We start from the raw sequence: 10226 nt of genomic DNA on the forward strand, positions 1-10226 counted from the left end.
AACCCGGCTCCCCGTGCCGCGGGATTCCCCCGCTCCGCGCCCGCCTCCCGCTCCAGCCCCTGCGGAGCGCTGCCCGGAGCGCCGCCCGCCCCGCCGCGGGCTTCCCCGCTCCGTAAGCCTCGGCTGGGCGGGACTCGAGGCCTTAAAGGCGGGCGGCTCCTCCTGCGTCGAGGAAGGCGGAAGAGCGAAGCGCCGGCGGCCGCCTTGGCCCTGCCCGCGGTTTGCATGCAGCTGGCCGGGTTACCGCTCGCCCCGGAGGACGGAGAGAAGGGGCGGCGGCGCGAGCGGAGCTCGTCCCCCGTCATGTGCTCGGTGAGCGAGGCCGGCAGCGCCGACCCGCTGGTGGCCCGCTTCAGGCAGGTGGAGGAAACGCTGGAAAAGCTGCACCGGGAGAACAGGAGCCTGAAGAGCAAAGTGCCCCGCTACAACGCGCTCTGCACGCTGTACCACGAGTCCGCCCAGCAGCTGAAGCACCTCCAGCTGCAGCTCGCCGCCAAGGAAGCCACGGTGCGGGAGCTGCGGAGCAGCCTGGCCCGGCAACAGCAGCAGCAGCAGCAGGCGGGGGTTGGCGAGGCGGGGGCCGAGCCCGCCCGCTCGCTGGTGGAGAGTCTGCTGGAGCAGCTGGGGCAGGCCCGGGAGCGACTGCGGGACAGCGAGCGGCTCTCGGCGCTCAGAGTGGAGGCGCTGAGCCAGGTGAGGAGAGGCTGCGCGGGGCGAGGAGGAAGCGGCGCGGGGGCTCGGGGCTGGCGGGCGGTGCCGAGGGATGCGCGACCGGCTGGGCGCTGCCGGCGGGATCGTGCGGCGTGAGGATGTGCTGCAGATACACAGCGAGGCGCTGCGAGCCTTCGCGTAACTGTTCTTGCGGGCAGAACAGAAGTAGTTGAAATGTGTGGAAATTCTGCATTGCTTAACTCGAGGACGGGCTGAGAGAACTGGGGCTGCTCGGCCTGGACAAGAAAAGGCTCCGGGGAGACCTGAGAACGGGCCTTCAGGGGGTACAGGGTGGAAGGGGACAGATTCTTCAGCAGGATCTGTTGGGATAGGACAAGGGGAAGTGGTTTCAAGCTAAAAGAAGGGAGATTTAGAAGAGATACAGGGCAAAAAGTTTTTTTTACAGTAGTGGTGCTGAGGCACTGGAACAGGTTGCCTGGCTGTGCTGGATGTGCCGTCCCTGCACACAGCCACGGCGTGCTCTGAGCAGCTGATGGAGCTGTGCATCGCAGGCAGTTGGACCAGTTGGCCTTTAATGTTCCCTTCCAAGCCTAAAGGTTGTATGAACTCCTTGCACCAGATGAGCAGAAAGAGTTGGCACAAATGAAGTACAAACGATGGGTAACACCGCTTTCTCCATTATTTTTGTGACAGCAATGGCTGGTGTTGTACTGACAATGGGAGCACTTCAGTATCAGATTTGCACTCTGCAAATGAGGCAGACTGGCGAGATAGGATCTCTTGTCTGCTGCAGCACGGAGCTGTGCCCCCCCCGCCCCCAGGCACTATTTCTGGGGCTGTCACTGAGACTTTCCCATGCTCAGCCTAAGAATGCTTGAAGAATTTCTAAGCGTTTCTTTCTGTATGAAGCTGTATAAAGGAGGAATTTCCAAACTAAGAAGCAGTACTTAAAATTGAAACAAGTGTTTTTGTCACAAGCCCTCTCTTGACCTAATGTTTATACAAAACGTTTTCCACATATGACGCTCACCTAAAATGCATGTAAATGTGTTCAGGTCTGGAAATTCGTAGTAAGAAATGATCTTAGTGGCACTTGAAGGCTGGTGGGATCCAAATATGTTCTGAAGTCTGATGCTGAATGTATTTAATCTGTAGCAAAGTGGAAATTCAGCACAATGTGAAAGAATATAAATGTTAGTAATGAGTGCTATTTCTGTAGGTTAGACTGAAAATTCTTTTAGATATAAGTGTTTTATTTCTAATCCAAAATGCTGAAATCAACGCCACTAAAAATAATAACAAAAAAGGACATGTTCTGAAGTCATTGGCCCGTGTGGTGGCGGCACTTCATTGGTCCTGAGGAACTGGGGGAGTCAAGCTTGACTGCTTGCTCAGTGTCTGTGCTGGCACCCAGGGCAGCGCCAGCTCTGCAGCAGTCTGGCACCCACTGGCATGCTTTGCTTTTGGAGGGTGACGGGCACAGGCTGCTTTTGGCAGAGTCAGGACTGGTGTACTACAGATGCGTGCTACCTGAGTGCCGTCGTACTGTCTGTGAGCTGCCTTCTTCCTTCTCAGAGAACCTAGATTAATGCTAACTTGCTGCAATGTGGATGACCCATAGTCTTGATTCAACAAGAAAGCGCAGCAATGAGATACATGTTTATTTTATAAAAGTATGCCAGGAGTCAGCTATGTTGGAGTCGGCTGTTGCCAACAGTTATTGCTGCCACAAGGATTTAACTTTCTGTTTGTTTGTCCTTACCACTTGTCCTTTGCTAGGTGGGAAAGCTGCTGCTCTGATTTGCCTTTATCTCTGTTCCAGGCAATAAGGATGCTTGGTTTTTGTTAAGATGACTTACTAGGTCCAATTTTTTGGGGGGGGGCGGGGGAGAGGGGGAAATCTCCACTAGCAGTCTGGTCACTTAGAATGCAGGACTAGTAAGCATTTCTCAGTCACCACAGTTACTACTTTTAAACTGCATGCTTCTTGTAAGTTTCATCTTTTGGTTTGTAGCTGCTGCAAGTGGGTTTCATAAACTCTTGGCACATTTTTGCACGTTTCTGTGTTCTTCATTGTGCTGACCAGGAAGTGCTTGGAGAGCTGCCTGGGCAGTTCCTGATTCTGACTGAGTGACCTGTCAGCTCTAAGGTTGAGTGTTTATATAGAAATGAATTTATTTTTACCTTTTAAGTACTTTGCAGGGAGTATAGAAGCAGTATGGAACTACTGCAATCTAAAAGTCTATCTTATGCTTTGGCTTGTGTGTTCACTTCACTTTAAATAACTTCCTCCTCCCTTATGTTTAGGAAGTGCAGAAGTTGAATCAGCAGCTAGAGGAGAAAAACACAGAGATAGAGAAGATGATAAATCAGCCTCCATATGAAAAGGAGAGAGAAATCTTACGACTTCAGAAGAGCTTGGCAGAGCGAGAGAAGGCTCAGGCCACCAGCGATGTTCTGTGCCGGTCACTCACTGATGAAACTCACCAACTTCAACGCAAATTAGCATCCACAGCAGAAATGTGCCAACATCTGGCAAAATGTTTAGAAGAGAAGCAAAGAAAAGAGAAGGGGAATTTGGACGACCAGATTGCCACTGAAAGATCTAATCAGGTATTTTTACAGCTGCTGTGTTTTGTACGTGTACTGCTAGCTTCTGAGGTATAACTAACTATTGTACTATAACCAGTAATTAGTGAGAAATATGCCTCCAGATAATTTTGCGTGGTGAAAAGACTATAATGGCAATCTCTAAAGAACTGATTGCCTAAGCTGAGGGTTGAAGCAGTTGTCAGTCACTTGGCTTCTGGCTGTCCCTGACTTTTTTTTGAGATGATGTGAAGAGGGCATTTCCAACCTCAGCAGCTCCCTGATGGCAATTCTTGCCTGCATGCACAGCAGGCAGATACCTTCCTGAGACTGAAAAACGTGTGCATCACTAGATGGTGCTGTGTTTTTGAAGGTGATATGTGATGACTGCTGGAAGCATCTAAGTCACAAAATAAGGAGTAACTTTTTTAAAGTAGCATTTCTATTAACAACTCTACGGCACGTGGCTTTGCATGAGTAGCACAGAGCTACAGAAAGTTGGTTAGGAAAGAGCAGGTCAAAATGTCTTACCTATTTTTGCTCTGGGGTTCCCCTCTGCCCTCCCACTCTAAGACGATGCTTCTCTCCAGCAGGCGTGTTTAGACAAAGTGCTTCATGATAGAAAAGGGGCAGAAATGTCCCTGGTGGGGGAGGTGCAAACACCTGGATTTTGTCACACAGTGTTGTGGCTTTACAGCATCGTCACCTCAGTTGAAGCTTTGCAGCATAGGGTAAAGAGTGTTGTTCCACTCTTCCAGAAATCACGGCGGGTTGCAGTGATGAAGTAATTCATGAAAATACCATAAGTGGGTAAAATCAGAAGGGACGAGTAGGATGCTATAGCACTGCATGGCGTCGTTCTGTCGCATGGTTTTGTGGTGTAGTGGTAAGGCTGTGTCTCAGATGGTTGTGGACCAATGCTTTTGTGGTACTCGCACACATAGGTCACTTGCACTCTGAACACACAAGGAGCACTTCTAAAGGAAACTCAATCACGTTAAAACGACCTCTGAGAAACAGACAGAGGTGGGGTTGGTGTGAGAAGAAAGGACTGTACAAGGCACTTGAAACTTCCAGTATTCTTATACTTGGTATAATTGATAGGCAGGAAACTTGATAGACTTTGATGTATGTAATAACTAGCTAACCTTGTCCAGCGGGGACTTCCCTGTTGAAGAGAAATTTCAGAGGCAAGTACTAGCTGATTCTAGGGAATTTTGTACAAAAGTGTTCTATATTACTCACATACACTGGGGCTTTTTTTAAAGCAGATGTCACAACTGTATAAAAAAAAAAGTGGTATCCTTTCAGTCAACTTAGAAATTTCTATTAAAAAGCTGCTTACTTTCTTGTAGTAGCCAAAATTGACAGTAGTAGCAGAGCAAGATGAAGACATGTATGTGCCCTTTCATGCATTTCCCCACTTCAAATACATCATTTCCAATACCTTCATGTAAACTGCCAGGTGCTGTTGGCAGCACTGAGGCCCTTTGGCACGGGAGCTGTGTGTTACTGGCCTTGTTGCTTTGGGGGCCTGGAGTGCGACATGATTTTATGAGACCACACGGACATATTTAAAAGCAGTACCGAGGTAGTAACAAAACTGATTACATTGTGCTTATTAAGATGAAAAGCTGTAAGCTATCCTCTTAGTATGCATGTGTTTGTGTTACTGATAGCAAGTACTTATAAAAGAAATTACCTCCAGTTTCACAGCATAGCTAAATAACACTTTCTTTATCTGAAAGTTACAGGTATTAGACAATGAAACTTCACTTCAAGCTCTCATCTGCAAACTACAAGATGAAAATAGAATGTTAAAGCAAAAAGTAGCTCATGTGAGTACTTTATTTTGTACAAAATGAAAATTTCATTATTTTGAATTACAGTATTTGGATTAACTAGGCCCTTCCCATTCCAAACTTATAGGCCAGTTTAATGCAATTCCCAGATAGTTTTACTCCTCTCAGTGTGGCAGTCTTTGTTCTCTTGGCCAAGAACAGCTTATTATGTTATCTGAAATCTATTTTTGTTGTTAAAAATACACTGCAGAAGGAAATGGCTTTCTTGTTCCTTCCCTGCATCAATATTCCACTCCAGAAGAATGGCACTGGTCCAAGGGTGACCACCAACCCTTCCCGTTCCATATGATTTAATGCTGTCTCTATGACTTGGCAGATGGAAGACTCAGCTTATAGCATAATGACCTTCCACTCTCCCATGGAATGGCTCATTGATGCACAGTGGTTGAGTCAGCATATTATATACTACATATGTAGAGAAATTAGGTCCTGCCCATGTAGACAATCTGTGAAAGCTTGGATGTTTGCACCTTCATGTTGTGATGCTACTGGGTGGTCTTTCAGGTGGAAGACTTAAATGCAAAATGGCAGAAGTACGACGCTAGTAGAGATGAGTATGTGAAGCGCCTGCACTTGCAGCTGAAAGAGCTGAAGTCACAGCTGGAGCAGCAGCACAGCACACCTTCAGCACAAACCAGTTCTGAGCTGATGCAAAAGGAGATACTCCGGCTAAACAAGCTGCTGGAAGAAAAAATGAACGAGTGCAAAAAATCCAGGAGAGAATTGGAAGATGTGAAGAAGGCTAGAGAAGGAGATAGCGAGCGCATACAAATGCTGGAGCAACAGGTTCTTAGATGTTTTTTTCCTCTAGATTTGGGAATTCCTTCTTTATATATGCAGACCTCAAATCTTTTCCTTTTGCCATTTGTCTTGCCTCATTTGGCTACTTAACAACACTTGGAGAAAGAAACCCTACTTAAAGAATTACATGCAGTTCTGTTGCCATTAAAATATTATTTTTATTTTCTACAAGATATTACAAAAATCTAAGATGTAAAAAAGAAAAACTGCCTTTAAAGCAAAGATATGATAGAAATGAACATACTGAGATTTGGGAAATAAGTGCTTTCAAAGAAAGAATCTCAGCTTCAACTACTTAATCTCACCTGCTATACTCTTACTAAAATATGAACATAATTCTTTTTCAGGTCCTAGTTTATAAAGATGATTTCACATCAGAGAGATCAGACAGGGAACGAGCACAGAGTAAAATACAAGAACTTCAGCTAGAAGTTTCATGTCTGCAACACCAGCTAGCAAGAAGGCAAGAAGGCAAGAAGGTAAACAAGCAATACAACAGTTTTTTCAAATAAGAGCATCTCATCTACAATGTACTTTTAAGAAAACATTATTTAAAAAATCCTAGTACTTCTAAAACCATGTCAGTTCAGTGCAGCTATCACAAGCCATTGCTTTGTAGTTTTGTTTTGTAGTAAAAATGCATCCTACTACATACTCTTTCCAGCCCATTTTCCCTCTTTTCATTGACCACAGTAATTGTAAATTGTTATAAGGAAGACAGGGAAAACTGACTTTTGTAACAGCGGTGTCTTTAAAGTATCATGCCAGCTCTGTCCTGTTTTCTACAAGCCTGCTTGACTTTTTCTTAATAAAACTAAAAATGTCACCTATTCTATTTCCAAATCTTCAGGTAAAGACAAACACGGTGTTTCAGATTAAGGTGGTAACATTATTTTGGAGATATACTTCTACTTTTTTTTTTTTCTTCAAGAGCTCTTCTTTCTCTTTCTAGGACTCCAGAGACACAAGTAGTCGTTTCAGAGTTCACACTGGTAACCAGAATCATATGCATGTACAGACAAAAGTTGAACACCTACGAGGCAGCAGCCCAGGCCAACCAGGTGCAAGAAGAACAGGCTCACAGTCTGAACAGCCTTCCCCACCTGCTGACAATGGAAAGTCAGGATCAGAGGGCAGGGCACAGGGTGAACTTAGGTGTCCTCATTGTATGAGATTTTTCAGTGATGAACTCAGTGATGAGTTTCTCAAGCACGTTACGGAATGTTGCCAATGACAATGTGATGTGAGGCACATAAATCAATCACTACTCTACAGACAGTAAAACTTGGCCCATCTCCTATACTCCTAACCAGAGTAATTCAGATGGACAGCTGTTAGGAACTAGGAGGATGAACAGGATCTACCTCTTATTTGACTTCACCTTCTTGTGGACTGTATGGAAGACTTAGAGAAAAAGCAAAATGTTCTTGTGAAGAATTTAACAGCTGCGAGCAACGCAAGCGTAATGCAACTTCTACTACAAACTAAAGAAAACAAAATGTAGTGGTAGCTGGCTTTCGACTCCAGTTTGACTCTTGAGTCTAATTGTTCACAACAGTCTGAAGGCTTGTGGAAAAAGTCACTGAGCTTGGAAACATCATTCTCTTGCAAACAGCACATGCTGAAGAATGGAGGAGTTTGGCATAAGATAAGAAAAATCTTCTTGTACTTTATCTGGATTTCAAGTGAAAGTATTTTCTTGGAAATTGAAGCTGAACTTTCAAACATCCTACCTGAAAATCCTTGTGTTCAACTAAAATCTGGAGAAGTAAAGAAAAAATTCAAGGGCTGGTTATTGACTAACGCTGGCCTGTCTTTTTTTGCACAGAAACAATGTACAGGGATATTTATTTTTTTTTCTGTGCCATAAATAATTCACATGTTTGCAAAAGTATTTGTGTAATTATTGACTGTATTCCAATTTGACTTAAGTATTTTTATAATAAAAGTGATTGTGCAGTCGCTTTACTGTATCAGTAGTCAAAACTATCTTTTAGGATATTAAAGTGTAAAAGAGTCTGTTACTTGGTGGCTAACTAAATGTCATGGTTTCAGGTATGAGTTATTCTGTTCCTGCAGCGATAACCAGCGTCTCAAACTATATTCAAATATGTTGAAAATAACTCATTTCAGAGGACAAATGACATTTCAGATGCATGAGAACACAGTTAATGCCCTACCCTGCTGCACAACCTTTGTGGCTGTGCCATTGCTAGCTTAAATTTTTTCATGTCTGCACTGGAGTCTCTCAGCTGTATGAGGAAGTTGTTTTGAGAAGAAAGATTAGACATAACAATGTCTACACACAGGGACTGGAGGGTTTTTCTCAGCCATAGCTCCCAGTATTTCTTAATAGGTCAGAGCTGGATGGTGTGCAGACAAATACACTAAAGAAATCCACCCACCTTACTTTAACACCACCCATCTTCTGCCTTGCTTCCTTTTCAGTAGTGCACTTGAAGAGGACCGTGCATTTGCTCAGTCTCTATTTGTATTTTTTTTCTCCCCCCTCTTACTTCCAGTAATTGCTAGGATTTCCTACAGCATCACCATCTCTTGGTCTCCCAAACAGAAAAGTTTCTCCTGCTGAACAGCAACTTGCTAGGAGTCCAGTCTCCAATTTATTTTTCCCCGCAGCACTAAATTTTCATCAGTTTTCCTCTCCGTTTCCAAGTAGTTTCAACGTAAGTGAACAAAGTGTTCTTTGCTGTGGTCCAGGTTCACAAAGCAGGAGAGGAAACAGTACATTCCTCTTTCCCCAACATGCATAATGAAGCACCACAGCAGTTCTGTCTGTATGATTAACATCTGGATGGTTACAGCACAGCTGGAGCAACTAGAACCACACAGAGGGAAAGCTGCTCTCTTAGGATGAGAGGGAAAGAAATGTCCCTTCCTTGGGACAGCAGTAGTCTTATGGCCTGGAGCCAATCCTTGAGCAAGACATGTCAGAAATTCTGGGATGCACAGTTAAAGACAGAACCATCTTCTCTAAGCACATCTTAAATCTGCTTTTTCACCATTCTTTTACAGCCCAAAGGGAGATGATGATTTCTGCCAATACTGCCTTACTGCAATTACCAGAAACAGACACATGGACATGCAGTGTGCAGGTGCAGTGTTTTTGTTACTGATCTACTCTATCTCATTGTAAGCCCACGATTGCTAGTTTGGTTTTCCCATCACAGCATACATAAATGTGCAGAGATTTTTCTTTTTTTTTCCTGTAAGGTGACCATTTTAAACATTGCCTTTTAAGGTCTTAGAGATCAGATGCAGCACACAAAATACATGCTGAGAAAAATATGATTAAACTTCCTGTGGCATAAGCTAATCTCTCAATGGTTAGTTTATTTCTTTTGCCTAGTGTCTCATTAGACAAACCTTGTTTATGGTTTTAAAGTACATTAATGCTGCCCTCTGGGTATACTTGGACAGATTGAACTGCAACTATTAGATATGGATGGAAGAATTAGATACAGGAAGCTGCAGTACACAGGAATCAACAGAAGATATCCTTGATATTGCTTCAAGTCCTGTAAAGTAGTTCCCTCCCTGTCAACGCAGAGATTGGAATGCAAATCCTGGAAAAGGAGGATTCAGGTGAAATGACTGCTGGGAATCTGGATATACCTACAAAGAGGCGCAGCAAATACAGACTGATGAAGTTACAGATCAAGCATAGGTTACAGCAAGTCTCTTACAACCTAAAGCTACACGATAAAAACCTGAAATTTGAATACCAGCATGAAAAGTCCAGCTACTTTCCAGCACAAAAATACCTCAGCTTTGGGGCTATTTTACTACTTCCCATTTTCCCCCAACTCTAGTAAGAAGAACCTTACCTATTTCTCTGTCTTTGTGCTAACCAAGAAACCAATTAGATGCTGTAAAACTAAACTACCAGCATCTTCTGCAACTGTTTGATTCAGACTATAAGGCATACACTATCTGTCCTAAAAAAGCTGCCACCCAGTGCTTTGCCCTCTCCTCAGCAAGCACAGCATACACATCAGTACTTCCCAAGCAATTCCAACACCTACATTTACAGTGCAGCTTCCTCAAACTGCAGGCTGGAATGTATAAGAACTGTCAGCTCCACTGCCCCAGTGTTGAAGTAGAAGCAGCCATGAATTCACACTATTTTTGAACCCTTTACTTTAAGGAACGCTCCTTTGGCCTCATGCAGTTTTTTTCTCCGCCACATGGACTGCTGTCCATGTAGTGTGTATCAAATGGTGAAAGCAATGCAGCTTCTTTTCCAAAAGAAAGCAATGACAGTGCATGAGTAAGAAAGGAACT

General features: G+C 44.1%; 1 protein-coding gene across 1 annotated transcript; it reads left to right on the forward strand.

The window, feature by feature from the left end:
- The first annotated feature begins 112 nt into the window (after positions 1-112).
- Positions 113-7897, forward strand: TNIP2 (TNFAIP3 interacting protein 2). Its single transcript, XM_048942562.1, is given in 7 exon segments — positions 113-693; positions 2980-3285; positions 5010-5099; positions 5628-5909; positions 6272-6403; positions 6877-6972; positions 6974-7897. Coding segments are annotated over 7 exon segments (1497 nt in total). The 5' UTR covers positions 113-225; the 3' UTR covers positions 7097-7897.
- Positions 7898-10226: the final 2329 nt, after the last annotated feature.

This window comes from Lagopus muta, chromosome 4 (assembly GCF_023343835.1).
Source record: "Lagopus muta isolate bLagMut1 chromosome 4, bLagMut1 primary, whole genome shotgun sequence".
NCBI classification, from domain to species: Eukaryota; Metazoa; Chordata; class Aves; order Galliformes; family Phasianidae; genus Lagopus; species Lagopus muta.